This window comes from Morus notabilis, unplaced genomic scaffold, assembly GCF_000414095.1.
Source record: "Morus notabilis unplaced genomic scaffold, ASM41409v2 Scaffold109, whole genome shotgun sequence".
NCBI classification, from domain to species: domain Eukaryota; kingdom Viridiplantae; phylum Streptophyta; class Magnoliopsida; order Rosales; family Moraceae; genus Morus; species Morus notabilis.
In genome coordinates this window covers 273,253-288,899 of record NW_010363046.1, presented here as the reverse complement: position 1 = coordinate 288,899, position 15,647 = coordinate 273,253, and the positions used below count along the sequence as shown (strand labels likewise).

The 15,647-nt window shown below is 33.2% G+C and overlaps 1 protein-coding gene across 1 annotated transcript; it reads right to left on the bottom strand.

Annotated features, from left to right (window-relative positions):
* Positions 1-1,242: 1,242 nt before the first annotated feature.
* Positions 1,243-11,458, bottom strand: LOC21400346. Its single transcript, XM_024169111.1, has 12 exons — positions 11,306-11,458; positions 11,108-11,216; positions 10,953-11,016; positions 9,380-9,481; positions 9,211-9,275; positions 8,987-9,064; positions 8,808-8,887; positions 8,500-8,716; positions 2,507-2,562; positions 2,224-2,319; positions 1,897-2,080; positions 1,243-1,526 (listed from the first exon to the last, which is right to left on the bottom strand). The coding sequence occupies exons 1-12, from the start codon at positions 11,374-11,376 to the stop codon at positions 1,395-1,397; spliced, it is 1,254 nt and encodes a 417-aa protein (XP_024024879.1). The 5' UTR covers positions 11,377-11,458; the 3' UTR covers positions 1,243-1,394.
* Between the last annotated feature and the right edge of the window lie 4,189 nt (positions 11,459-15,647).

Sequence of the window (15,647 nt, the reverse complement as noted above, 5' to 3'; positions counted from 1 at the left end):
TTCTTGTGAACTCAAGTGTGTAGAAGTGCTGGTGGAAGGCGGTTTTATAGGTGATTTTTTGGGATTTTTGGCGGTTGCTCTAGGCCATATAATTGTGCTCTGATTGCAGCCTGCATACACCATTTCCCTCCAGAGCACTAGCATTAGGTGGCTTTCCGCTTTGACAAAAAAATTAGTTGGAAATATGCATATTTAGAGGCAAAAATCCGAATTCTTGCTGACATGAGACCTTCCTCAAACTGGAGAATATGAAGTGTTTGACTAATTTTGGTGCTCTATGGACATTTCCATCTTCATAGGATTAATTGCACGTTAGACCACTCTCAGAGCGCCTCTTTCCATTTTTGACCAAATAGCCATCATTTGGGTTTCTTACAATTCCGACACTCCTGGAGCATGGGAAGTCCCTCTGGTCACAAGGGAGTCTTTCGAAGCACGAAGAAGAAATCCATGGACGCCTTAATTTTAACACATCTAAGTCTAACCGATCGACTTCCTTTTCTTTATTCGTATTGTGTGATTGTTTTGCAATTAACGTTGATGTGTAAAAATCAGTTAAAAGGTTTAATAAGCATCAACAGGCACTAATGATTTGACGACCAACATTCATAAGAGGGCCTGAAGGTGAAATCCACACTTTAGTTAGCTGCATGGCCAGTAATAAGATCTATCATTATTTACTAGAGATGTCAGCATTGCAATACTTAAACATTTATAGTACTTACAGAATATATCATAAGTTTTGTTTGAATAGTATTCACTATTCTAATTTCCCAAAATGTTGAAATTATGATCGGAATTTTTTGTTGATAAAAGTTTACATTTATGACTAGTTGATTCAGAAGTCTGAACATAAATTCAAATTTTTATGAGAAATACTGTAGCAAAAAGACAATTCAAACCTATTAACCAAACAGGAATTTAGATGAAACTATGAAAACTTTCTGCAGTGTTTGTATTTGCATTCAATTCATATTGTGCAATTGCATACCACAGCGTTTCACTAACTGCAGATCATCTCTGGCAGCGGCATCTACATCAATTTTCTCCAAGAAGACCTCTAATTGGATTTTCCATTGTTATAGCTTCTTTGCATAAATTTACTAGGTTCCGAGACTATACCTTGTTCTGGAATTTTTGTGAAAGGGCATGTCAAGTCCTAGTCCAAGTTTACAGGCTTTCTGGTGCAAGAGAAATTACAAGAGTTTCGTGTTCAATGTCTACAAAAGTATTTCAGGGGAAAAAAAATAATCATCAAATAACATATATATATATATATATATATATACCGGACGCTATTTACAAGTGATGTCATTCATGTAATATTGTCATGGAAATCTTCGAATAATTTGAACCAATATAAAGGCGACAATATGGATACTATTGAAGAAGTGTCATTGGTCGTTTTTCATGGTATCATCATAACCAATTTCCAACTGCTTTTGCTCAGTGAGTATTTTGTCAACAGCATCAACAAAGCTTGATAGATTATGGCAAATGTGCACAGCCAAGGAATTCACCCTTTCCTAATGAATCAAAATTTAGGCAACCAAAGAAGAAAAAGAAATTAGTTGAGAACTAAATACAACGTGAGAATAGATCGATGTTATGAAAGATAAAAATAGTATCACAAAGCTGTCACTCTTATTGAAACTCAACTCTATTGGTTAATGACTTCCATTTTGTTTAAATATTTTTCATATGCAAAATTCAATTACAAGGCCACTTCTTAATTCATGTACTATGCACATAAACTTGTGCAAACAGTGAAAGCTAAGAGGGAAAAGGACACCTAAACCAACCTTCCTAAAGAGAACTTTTATAATTTGCCATACGCATCAAAAGCAAGAAAAGAACCAAGTAAAGGCCAATAAGAGAAAATAGAGATAAACCCACCTCAACCTTACACAAAAAAATTGAAGGAATGCCCTTTGTGTTATGATCAGAGCTCTTAAGAGATGTCAGCTTCAAAGGAGAATTCGATAATGGCCAACCTTGAGAGACCTTTATGAATGCATCAACTCCTCCAGCCAGATGAGCTACCATCACCTCATCTTTATCAAAGTACTCCAAGGAGTATCTGCATTCAAAACAATCTATAAATACTTTTCATGACGAATAAAAAATATTCAAAACTTACAAAACAAACAGTCATTTCACAACAGTGATTTTTTTTAAAAAAGCTAAGAGTACACAGATCAAAATTGTGATGGTAGAGCTCACCCTGATTTATTTGCACTCTTTACTACAAGCTGCCTCATCGTGCAAGAAACAATTCTGTCTTGTACTTTCGTTACAAACCACTGCAGTGAACATTTACTGCAAAACCAATTTTGTAAATCCACAATTATATGATATGCTAATTAGTTTTGGTTCATTGCACGATTAAGTTAGGGTAAAAAAATAAGTAAAAGTAAAACAACAAGTCATCTAGTTTTGAATAGGAAGCCAAAATCAAACACTGGGCACAATAAGATTGAGGAAAAAAAATATCAAAGAAACCAACCTGAAACATTTTGCAGCATTTGAAATATTGTTTATGTATACATCATTCGGAAATATCTGGAAATTATAGAGTTTTAGTACCCATTCAAAAAGACAAATACAGAAAATATAGGAACTGAAGTATATACTTGTACATTACAGATAAGGATTTTTTATTTTTATTTCTTGAAACAAGAAACTGACAGAATGTCTCAAAGAGTCTATTGAAATTGTCTCAAAAGTATTATAAATTACACATCTCGGAAAGAAGAATACAAAACAAGAAACATCAAAATACAAATTAGAATCAAATCAGAATTAATTTCCTAGAATCAGGAAATACAATAACTCCCATATCATATCACATATCACACGAATTTCCTAAAATAGAAAAGCGTGTTTTTCTAACACTCCCCTCCAAGCTGATGAATGGATGTTATCCATTCCAAGCTTGTCAACTAAATTATGGAAAACCGTACTGGTCAACCCCTTTGTAAGAATGTCTGCAAGTTGGTTCTGCGAGGAAACAAATGGTGTACAAATCAAGCTACTATTGAGTTTTTCCTTAATGAAGTGCATGTCTACTTCTATATGCTTCGTGCGATCATGTTGTACCGGATTGTGTGCAATATTGATAGCCGACTTATTGTCACGATACAATCTCATTGGCCCTTCCCATTTAATCTTTAAATCCTCCAATATTATCTTCAACCTTAAAAGCTCACAAATTCCAAGTGCCATAAACCTGAATTCTGCTTCTGCACTTGACCTTCCAACTACATTTTGCTTTTTGCTCCTCCAAGTAACAAGATTTCCACCCAAGAACGTACAATAACCTAACGTTACCGACCCTGCATAATCAGCATCAATATAGGCTTCAAGACTTAATCCGCCTCCTCGTTTGAACAAAATCCCCCTACCAGGTGAACCCTTCAAGTATTGTAGAATTCTATTCACTGCTCTGAGATGAGTTTCTTTGGGATTATGCATAAATTGACTCACTATGCTAACGGCGAAATTTAATTTGAGAATTTAAAGTTAAACCTAGTATTAGTTCTAGAATTTGAGGCTAAACTTGGTTTTAGTTCTAAATAGAAGTTTTAAATTATTTTCTTAGAAAAACACTACATAACTGTTAAAACAGTTTTGGTGTTGAACAGAGGAGTTCGCTGAAGAACTCGAAGTATAATCTCAGAAAAGTATGTTGATTTCAAACTTTGCTAATAAAAAGTAAGGTTGTCAGACGAACCTAATCTTTAAATTAGAAACAATGTTTTACAATCCTTTAAGATAGGAAAAGAGAAAGTAAGCCATAAATAGAGAAATTAGACGTTCTTATAAGCTTACTAAAATAGAATAGCAAGTGATAGTTAATCTCACACTCTTAGTGGGTGTTTATTCTCAAAAACAAGAAAAAAAAAGAACAAACTCTTTTGGCGAATAGAGGATTCCACTTCCTAAAACCGGTAAGTAGGAATCTCACCTACAGTATAAATAGATTTTAAAATAAACAATACATATGAATTATATGTGTTTGAGTACATTTTATATTATAATATGCTATGCTATGTCATACTACATACACCTTAATAAGTCAAGAGGAACTTATAAGAATAATATCAGTTGAGTGCCGTACTAGCTTTCTAGTTGAGAGGTAATCCAGTTTTAGAACCTCCTAGTTGAGAGGTAATATAAAGCCTCCTAGATGAGAGGTATTCTGGCCCAAGTGAGGCATTCAGTTCAATTTTAATTACGAAGTCGATGGGGGCCTTATGAAACCTCACGTCCCGTATATCACGTGCAATTGTACGAGCACTCTGGCCCATCAGTAAGAAATATAAGACAAGATAATAAATCTACGATAAGAAATCATAATTTAGCATAATAAGTTCATGCATATCATTCATGTGAACTTTCAGTTATTTTACGAGTAATAATTCATACTTGCTAAGTGAAAGCTCATTTCAGAGTATTTATACTGTAGGTAAGCAACATGCGCATAATGCTTGATGGACTGATGGCGAGGCAGCGGACGAGCGGAGTGGAGGTCGGGGAGTGGATACCGCACGTAGTTATTTCCGCAATAGTTTAAAGTTTTAAAAGATTTTGTTGAATATGTCTATGAACTTGTGTTTTGGAAGTTTGTAGTATGATTGTTAAGTTTGTGTAAACTAGCAGGCTTTTGAAAAGCCAAAATATATTTATGTGTAAATTTATGCTTTAGAAAAGAAATTATTTTTTTGAAGTATAAACACTTCGCTATGTTCAAAAGTGGAAACTAGAATTTATGTCGTTACAGTCAGTTTCAAAAAAATGCTACAGCATTCTATATAGCATAAAATGCTACAGCATTCTATACAGCATTTAAAAAAATGCTACAGCATTCCATATAGCATTTGAAAAAAAATGTCCCTCATATTTTGGGGAGTTTCAGAAAGTATATGTTAAAAGTTAGTAACAGTGACGACCACTCAGTAGGGTCGTTACATCTGGAACATTAGAATTAGGAGAAATGGTTAGTGTGTCTTGTCTCAGATGATTGCACCTGCTTCGGTTGAGAGAGTGGCCCTTTCTTTCTTGAATAAACTTTAGCAAACGGCTCAAGATGAGTATGGTTTATTCTTTGTGTCACGGGTGTCAAGGGTGAATCATTTTTTGCCGGAGTAGGAGAGGCAGACTTAACAATTTGAACAGGAATAGGGACAGTCTCAGAATGTGAATTATTTTCTGCTAGAGCAAATGTTGGTTGAGACAAAGGTAACTCAAGAAGGAAAAAGTCTTTATCCTTATCCTCCATGAATGGCATCTCTCCCTAAAGATAAGGATCATGGAAGTATTGATCATCTTCAACAAAAGTAACATCTGCATACACATGAAATTTTCGTGTGGGAGGATGATAACACTTATAGCCCTTTTAAGTGGACGAATAACCAACAAAGACACATTTGAGAGCCCTCGGATCTAGTTTTCCAAATGTTGAGAATGGGCATGAACAAAAGCAACACACCCGAAGATTTTGGGAACAAAGATTGTTGGCTTCTCCCCAATAATTTTTTGGAACTTGTTTTTGGAAAAGGAAGGCTCGGGTGACTTGTAAAAGGTGACCATTTTCCGTTCAGCCACACCATTTTATTGAGATGTACTAATACAGGAGGACTTATGAATAATATCGTGTTGTTGAAAGAAAGGATAAAGGGTTTGGTTAAAATAGTCTCTAGCATTATCAGATCAAAAACGCTTAATTCCCTCCCTAAATTGTGTCTTGACCATATTGAAAAATTTGGGAAACACAAAGCTCACCTCATATTTATTTTTTAAAAGAAAAATCCACATCATACGAGCGCCATCCTCAATAAATGAGCCAAACCAACGAGCCCCAGAAATATTAGGTACGGTAGAAGGGCACTAAATATCGCTATGAATAAGAGTGAATGGACAAGAAGTTCTTTTATTGCTTATTGGAAAAACAAAACGTTTGTGTTTTGTGAGTTCACACACATTACAATGAAAACTCTCAACAGCAATTTTATTGAACAATGAAGGAAACAATACTTTAAGAACACCAAATGACGGATGACCAGGACGAAGGTGATGAAGCCATATCTTGTCTTTGTTGGATTGGACTGACTCGGTAAGGAATGACAGAGGGAAACCATCTTTACGTTGTTCACTGGGTCCTTCAACGTAGTAAAAGCCATCTCTTTCCCGAGCACGTCCAATTTTTTAATAGACACAAGGTTGGCGAACAATATGGGAACATGAAGGACATTTTTTAGTGTAAGGGAATCACTAATGAAGATATCCCCTTGTCCAGCAACAATAGTGACTGAACGATCAACTATGGTGATTTTCTTATTACTAGGGCATGGTGTATATGAGATAAATTTTGTGGAGGCTAAGGTCATATGGTATGTGGCTCCTAAATCAATGATCCATGTATTATGGATAACCCTATCAGAAGCATTAAGAGCATGAGAAGAAGGTGATATACTTGAGAAGGCAAAGTTACAAGTACCTACTGAAGATGACTGCTTCTCCAAAGACCCCCAAAAACTACTTCAACCTCTCAATCTCACCTTTGTTGAATTCTAGTGGTGTCTCCGAGTTGTTCTCCTCGATTGATCGTACTTCCACCATATGGGCTTGATTCTGTCCTCTTCCTTGTCCGCTCCTTCCTGCTCCATTCTTGTTTGGAATCTGTAGCCTACCATGAAGCTTCCAGCCTTTTTCCCTAGTGTGACGTGATTTTTTGTAGTATGTACACCATAAATTGTCCCTATTAAAGGACTTTGATTGATTGTTTGGCTGACCTGGCTGCTTGCTTTCTTCGGTGAATGACTGCTCCATTACTGGATTCCTTTCGCTTGTTGTTTTTTGACACCAACAACGAGCCTTCAACGGACATGTTCTCCACCATTACTCCTCTCCTCCCTTCTTCAGCGCGAACTATTGAGATTGTCTCATTAAGAGACGGAAGATCCTCCTTGCTAAGGATTTGAACCTACTGCATCAAACTCAATATTAAGTCTAGCCAAAAAATCATAAATTTTGTCCTTTTCAACAAACCTCTTAAGCATGGCTGCGTCTTCACTACACTTCATCTGGATGCATTGATAATGATCCATCTCTTGCCAAAGACTTTGCAAGAGATTGGCATATTCTGTAACCGTCTGATTTGCTTGTTTGGTGGCAGCAATCTTAGTCTTGATCTCATATATCTGTGCAACATCGCGAACCTTTGAATACGTTTGTTTGACAACCTCCCAAATCTCCTTGGTGGTATTGAGAAACATGCAAGTATCGCTGATTTCTAGGGACATGGAATTCCAGAGCTAGGACATCACCATCGAGTCTTCCTCGTCCCACGTATCATATCTTGGATCTCCTTTCGTAGGGCCAGTACCGAGCAAGTGACTCAATTTCCTTCTGCCCTTCAAATGTGTCCATACCAGTTGAGACCACTTCAAATAATTCCTTCTGCTGAGTCTATATGCTGCTTGAATATTGGGTAATTCCCCAATAGCAGAGTGACTGTTTTCAGTGGAATGAATCTTTTTACTTGAGATTCAGAAGTTTGGCTGGTTTCGGTGTTTTTAGGCATGATTTAGAAAGAGAGGAATGGATTGTGGACTATAATAGACAGAAGAAGGACGAGAAAAAAAATTTTCTGGATTATGAACTAGAGAAGAGCGGACAGTTTCTGTGGAAACAACGAGTGGAAGCAACATAATTCCCAGAAAGGGAAAAAAATAGTCCATGGCTCTAATACCATGACAGAATGTCTCAAAGAGTATTGAAATTGTCTCAAAAGTATTACAGATTACACATCTATATATTTACAATTGTAGAGGCTAAACTAGGAAAGAAGAATAAAAAACATAAACTTCCTAATACAAATCAAAATTAATTTCCTAGAATCAAGAAATACAATAACTCCCATATCATATCACATATCACACGAATTTCTAAAATAGAAAAGCATGTTTTTCTAACATAAACAATAAATTAATGCTTACACATTACAGATGAATGTTAAGACTAAAAAGAGATGACAATTAATGCTTAAATTTATATGTCCGTGAGGGTCCTGCAAAAGACTAGTAAAGCTTATTAATCTTGAGAAGACAGGGAAAAAAGACGAGGTTTTACAAGTTTCTTCAAGGAAAAAGATAAATGAATAAAACAGTGCCAACAACAAAGTATGATCAACTGGTTCTAACAAATTAGCTTTTACACTCAAACACAGAAAATATTTAAAGCTATATGACCCAGCGTACCAGACATAATTTAATAAGAAAAGAGATATAGAGCATATGAATAAATCTTCTTTTTTATTTTCTTTCGTTTGTATCTTTGTAAGACCCAAGTTTTGATAAAAAGAAACTTTGTAGATCATCTAGGCTTTAGTAATTAGAAGTAAAAAGAGGGAAGCAAAATGCACACAGCTTAGGACCATGTACACAGATATATGGCAGAAAATTTCTTCATCAAACTCTCTAATGGATATAATGATACCTCAGCATTCTTTTGATCCAAGGTCCACTCCAATAATTCAATTAACAACTCGAGCTTCACTTCAAATGGCACATTGACAGCTTCAATTGTTTGTTGCGACAAAATACTTTCTAAGTTTGGAATGTAAGTCTGCAATGAAAACCTAATGCAGTTTTCCTCAAGTGCAATGACTTTTACACTTGTTAATATATCTTCAATCTGCTCTATGGCATCAAACCTGCAATGGAAGACAAACAAATTAAGCATTGACCAATACAATACTTATATGTCAAAGCAAAATAAGTCTAAGCCAATTGTAGCAGAGTTACCATTTACAGATACCATCTAGATCCTCTAAAGATTTCAAGATGATATTTTTCTTCTTTATCTCATTCTCAAGTTCCAATAGCTGCAAATTATGTAGAAAATAGTTAAAAATGATCAATAAAATGGAAGGGCAACTTCAGATTATAACTCCAAAAAGAATGGTCTATGATTATCTAAATACATGTAAGACCAAATGCTGTTTATCTTCAGTATTTCTTGGATAATCATCACAGGCACCCAATTTTGCATTCTCCAGATCCTACAAAATCATATACCAATATACAATTTGAAAGTATTATCTATGATTTCTTGATCACATAGATGAAACAGAAATGGAAAGGCATGGAAGCTGTAAAGTAAATCAACCGTAAGATAGGAAAAAAAAATAATCAAGGAAGAACCAACCTGCAATGCTGTTAAATCCATTGCACTTTTCAAACCTTCAAGTTCAATTTCCAACTGATTGGAATCTACAAATACAACAAACTACATTAAGCACGGACAAACCTATATAAATAATGCTCTACAATGTGGACATATAAAAACAGTTAACACTAAATAACCAAATTCTTACCTTCAGCATAGGTTCTTGTAAGAATCTCAATTTCTTCAGACATTCTGCTATTTTCAGCTTCCACGAGGTTAAGCTCCTCGCCCAAGTGTTCCAAGCATGCGTCTAAAAAAATGTCGCATCAAATTTTTTTTTTTTTTTTTTTTTTTTTTATAAGACTAAGGAAATGTCAATCCCAATTAAACTAATAAGCTTGGTAAACAAAAATAATGGCAAAAATAGAAAATATAAGGAACTTGATTATATACTCTTAAGGCTTTAGAAGATGGAGCAATGAAAGGAAGGGTTCTATAAAGCTGTTATATATAAATTCCACTGCCCCAAAACTTCCTTAGGGATAACATCGTCATTTTCAGTTCCACAGAAAATGTCAAAGTCACCTGTCAACCCTCAAAAAAAGTTGAGAAGGGAGGACGAAATCAAATAGCAAATGCACCAGAAAACATGATATCTTAGAGTGTGTTCGGCTGCCTAAAAAACTCAAAAAAATGCAACTCGAGTTCCAACTTTATTTAAGTTCATGTTCTTTTAAGTTTGAACTCAAGTTTAAACTCGAGTTTGGGACTAAAACTCGAGTTCAAGTGTCCCCTTCAACTCGAATTCAGAAACTTGAACTCAAATTAATGAACAATATTTTTTCTATTCTTAAAAATGCTATAACTTTTTCGTTTTAATCCTTATTGAGATGATTTTTTTTCTATGCGTTGACAACGAAAAGACGAATAAAACCTCACCCATATACCCTATTAAAATTTTTCATCACCATTGAGTTTTTATTAAAATACTATCTAAATACAAATTTAAGTTTTGACTCACTCAAACACAAACTCAAAGAAAGATTATTATCTCAAACCATAACTCAAATGTATACAACCAAACACAAACTCAAGTTACAACTCCAACTCAAGTTATAACTCAAATTCAACTCAAAAACTACACTCAAGTCACACTCCAAAAGAACAAGCCCTTAGTTATCACTACATAGCACACTGCTTAAAATTCTATGTCACTAAGAATCTATTTATTTTCTAGTGTGTATTCCAAACACTTGTGTTGAGCGTGTGGAACCTAATTATCACATCAATGCTAGATCACGGGAACAAGCTCCCAGGACAAAATTTTAATCTAAGGGTGTTCCAGGGCTTTCTATATCTCCTTTTATAGACAAAGTGTGTCTGAGAGGTGTAAGGCGTGTGATTTTCATGTAGTCTTCTTCTTCATCATAGTGAAATTATGCACGAGTAGAAAGTGAATGAAATCACTGCTATAAATCTTGTGCGTGATTATTTGCTTGGCCCCGATTTATTACTCCCATTTCGTAAGAATTAGGGCTTTTAATTCCTGACAACTTGACCTCCACAAAAGTTTATACTTTATTCTCAGCAAAATTTCACCGGCAATACATCCACACAAAAAAAAAAAAAAAAAAAAAAAAAAAAAAAAAAAAGGCACGGGCACTCAACTAAAGTGCTAATCATACTTTTTCGCTTAGTTCTTGCACTTTAATCAAATATAAGAAGCAATACCCATATCTAAGCAAAGTAGTCCATTTCGTTAAGAGATAAAGAAGACTTACCAAAGTCTTTATCTTCCAAGAAACTAACATCTGACCACTCCGATCCTATTTCCTCCATTCTGCTCTGCAAATTCCTCATTTCCGACCATTATTTCGATCTATAAATCTCAGATATGAAATGTGCGAAGAATTAAGCCTACAAATTTGCAGAATACCTGGAACTTAAGAGCACAATCCTTCACTAATTTCTCCAAATCCGAATGGAACAACTCCGAATCATTGTCTTCCAAACTACTAAGCATTTCTTCAAGCTCTTTTGCTCGACTTTAGCAAACAATTTCAAAAAATTTGTCAAAAACAAAGGGAAAATCAAAATTTGATTCAAAACTTTGTATGTAGAGAGTGAGAGAGACCTGCGAATGGTGTCGAGGTCGAGGTCGAGGTGCTCTGAAGAAGGAGGAACGATTTCCATGGCGTTTTCCATTGCGTTGCCTCTCCAAATCCGTCCAAAAATCTCTGGAATTTCTGTGTCTGCTTCTTCTCCCGCCCTTACAAACTCACCTCTGAAATTCTTTTCCGGATTCAAAATGGAAGAAACCGGTTTTAGTGTAGGTGAGCTTCTAATGGTGGGCTTAGAATTGAATTTAGTCTGGGCTTCAGTCTGGGCCCAAGTCCGAGGACCCAGCCCAATTTACACTTTCCTTTACGTGCAAGTTAAAAAAGTCTAGGATGATTTACCTATAGAGAATTCATCTGGTATTTTTTATTTTTTTAAAATAGTGATGTTTCTTACTTATTAGCCGTTCAAATCTACATTATTTTTTAATATGATTTGACCTATGATTAGATTTAATACAGATTCGACGGCTGATAAATAGAGAATGCAAGTGTTTCTAAAAAATAAAGAACACTAGAGAAAGTATCAAAAATTTTAAAAGATTACAAGAATGGTAAAATATTGTATTATTAAAATAATGACTATTAGTACAAAATATGATATTATTATTATAATAAATATGTCATATTTGCTATATTTATAATATTTTAAATTTTTTGTTAAATTTGAACTTAAAGTATGAAGAATGAGATAATAACACTTTTCGGAGGGGAATAAAACTAATGACATAACTCTTGAGGTATAAAAGTTAATAACATATTCTCTACAGAAAACTAAGGCATCGTTCACTTGACAGATTTGAGTTTTCAATTCGAGTTAGATGTGATATTTTCTGAGAGCTTTTCACTATAGCAGAAAAAGTTAGATGTGACATTTTTTAAGAGTTTTTTACTGTAGAAACCTAAAACTAAAAACTCGAATCGGTGAAATGAACGAGACCTAAAAGTTTTCAAAAACAACCCCACACCTTTTCTCCTTCCCATAATTGTCTTGTCGTGGTTGTCTCTATTGCCTCTTATGTTTTCTTCAATATTAAAATATAAAATCTAATATTTACTATAACTAATTTCAAACTTTGTCGTTTGTTACAATTAGTTTCAAAAAGATACTATTTACTACAACTTCTATTATTTATACCGCTTTATGCGTAAATAAGACTTTTTAAGTTTTTTAAAGAAATTGGTATAATTGAATACCAACTCTAAAAATAGTATTTCTCCATTTCACTTCAATTTTCTATCCCAATCAATCTTAATTTTATGGTTTGCACTACTAAAATGTGTATTGGTTGTAAAAATACAAATTCACTGATTAATTTCTTCGATATCTTCATGCATGCTCCACTCAACTCAGGAGCTATAGCTTAGTTGGTAGAAATTGGCACTAGTAATTGGGTCATTGCAATTGCGAGTTCAATATCTAATTATCTAGGCTTAATGATAGTATCTTATACTTGATTAGTGACTCACTTTCTAAATAATGAGGAAGAGTCGAAACATTCCACTGAAAAACTCTATCAAGACGAATGTGGATTGTCAAGAACATAGAAGAGATAAAATGATCAAATAGGGAAAAAGTAATAGGATGAATTGCTCAAATATTGACAAGTGAGGCTTTTTTGGGTGATGATACTTGTAATTGTCATTGCTAAACCTATTCATGGTCGACAGGTGAAATTTCAGCTTTTAGATCGAGTTTAATTGAATCTCCAGCTCTGGCCATTATTTTGAGACATTCTGCATGTGAGCCTCTTCAAACAAGACTTATAACTATTTATCATGATACTTATAGGATATGGTCATCAAGAATTAATTACTAGAGACAGACTAACTGAGAAAACAGTAACTAAATATATGATTCTCAATCAACAAGGACAAACTGTAATATGTGTTTATATAGATATTGGTTTTTCAAATAAAAAAATAAAAAAAAAAAAATCTTCTTGCTGAGGTAGTGAGGTTCTGGAAGGTGCACCTTACGCGTATCTTTCTTGACAAGTTTATGGCGGCAGGCCGGACACATATTCTGAGAAGCTATTGTAGCTTCAACACACTTCTTGCAAAAAATGTGACCACACGTTGAAGTCGCTTCGACAATTTGGTCAAGGCAGATTCCACATTTGAAGGTAGGTTTTGGCACTGGAGGAGGAGCTACTGAAGGAGGCGCTACCGGAGGAGGCGCTACTGGAGGAGGCACCAGAGTGTCAGTAGCCTGTTACCGGAAACTTCCAAGATTAGTTCTAAGACTTTCACCAAATCTGCACACTTGATATATAAGTTTCGTAATTTCTTTTACAAACCAAGGACAAGAATCTACTACTTAAACTAACTACACTGTTAAGCCCACTGTTGGAAAAGGAACTGGTTAAGGACAAGAATCATGTGGTGTATACATGCAAATCATCAAAGGGTGTGATAAAAGCCACACTTCTTTGTGTTTGAAAAGGATATATGATATCAAAAATTGAACTTCTAAGTAAAAACTTTTTTTTTTCTCCATTCATAAGTCCAAACTTAAATGAACTATTTTCTACCCTTTTACAGACACACACTTGGTTATGAACTTATGATGTAGTTTTTCCTTTTTTTTTTTTTTTTTCATTTTGGGTGTAGAAGTGATGTTATCTCTCTTAACATACACTATATATGTACACACATTTTCAAAGAATAAAATTAGTAAATAAATAAATAAATAAAACAACAAATACCGAAAAAACAAAAAGCATCAAGAGACATAGTAGCACAAGCAAGAAAAGGATATTAATGAAAAAAAAAAAAAAAAAAAAAAGCTTCTTACGATATCCTGGTTCATTATGTTATGGCCTATAGAGTTCTTAATGTAAATCTTAACTTCATAGTGATAGCTCTTTTGTCATGTGGACTTGCGTATAGGTCACCAAACTGGTTGAACCAACCTAGCAAATATAAATAAGTTAATTACACTAAAAAATGGACAAGAAACGGCTTATGAAAACATAACTGAAGCTTGGATTATGTTTCATATAGAAGGACCTTTTTTTCCTAAACAAATGAGCAGAGAATATGATTTCGAAAGTCTTGTAGAAATATTCAAAACATGATTGAGCATAAAATTTAAAACTATTCAAGTAGAGGACCAAGAAAATAAAAATGAAACTGACAAACAGTTCTATTACACACTGATCACGTCAAAGGAAAAAAAAAAAAAAAAAAAACTATCAACATGAAGTGTTTCTCACAGACGAATCGTATGCGAAAAACAGCGAAGATCATAGTGAGATTGAATTGATCGTAAATCGCAAGTAAGTGGAAAAAGGCAGTTAGGATTTCTCAAGTAATGTTGAATCTCAATGCCAAAAGTGAAACAAGGGTTCTGTGTATTATCATAATTTTCACAAATTACCCTCAATCGTCATACATACTCAATCCAAGTTTTTTTTTTTTTTTTAAAAGAAACAAAAAAGAAAGGAGGCAAAAACATCATTATACAGTTAGTGAAATTTGAGAGTTGATAGACAACCATACAAACACCAAACAAAACTAAGATAACTTAGGTTGTTTTTTTGGAGTGTAATTTGAGCGTAGTTTTTGAGTTGAATTTGAGTTATAATTTGAGTTGAAGTTGTAACTTGAATAAAGTTGAGTGAAGTTGAATAAAATTGAAACTTAAAAAAACGTGAACTTGAATAAAGTTGAAACTTGAGTTGTCTTTTTTTGAGTTTTTTAGACAAAAGAACATGCTAGTAGTTAAATAATAATAATAATAATAATAATAATAATAATAGTAATAAAAATAGTAATAAAAATAGTAATAATAACAGTAATAATAATAATAGTAATAATAGTAATAATAATAGTAATAATAATAATAATAATAATAGTAATAACAGTAATAATAGTAATAACAGTAATAATCGTAATAATAACAGTAATAATAATAATAATAATAGTGTAATAATAATAACAGCAGTAGTAGTAATAATAGTAGTAGTTAAATAATAATAATAATAATAGTAATAAAAATAGTAATAAAAATAGTAATAATAACAGTAATAATAATAACAATAATAATGGTAATAATAACAGTAATAATAATAATAATAGTAATAATAGTAATAATAACAGTAATAATAATAATAATAGTGTAATAATAATAACAGTAATAATAGTAATAATAACAGTAATAATAATAATAGTAATAACAGTAATAATATTAATAATAACAGTAATAATAATAATAATAATAATAATAATAATAATAATAATAATAATGATAATAATAATAATAATAACAGTAGTAGTAATAATAATAGTAATAATAATAGTAATAATAATAATAATAATAATAATAATAATAATAGTAATAGTAATAATAATAGT

Bases quoted from the DNA above. Each gene is read 5' to 3' on its own strand.
- LOC21400346 (XM_024169111.1), bottom strand. From the start codon at position 11,376: ATGGAAAACGCCATGGAAATCGTTCCTCCTTCTTCAGAGCACCTCGAC. The intron at 11,017-11,107 runs GTATTCTGCAAA...AGGAATTTGCAG, and splicing joins ATTGTGCTCTTAAGTTCCAG to AGCAGAATGGAGGAAATAGG. The intron at 9,276-9,379 runs GTAAGAATTTGG...TTGTATTTGTAG, and splicing joins TACAAGAACCTATGCTGAAG to ATTCCAATCAGTTGGAAATT.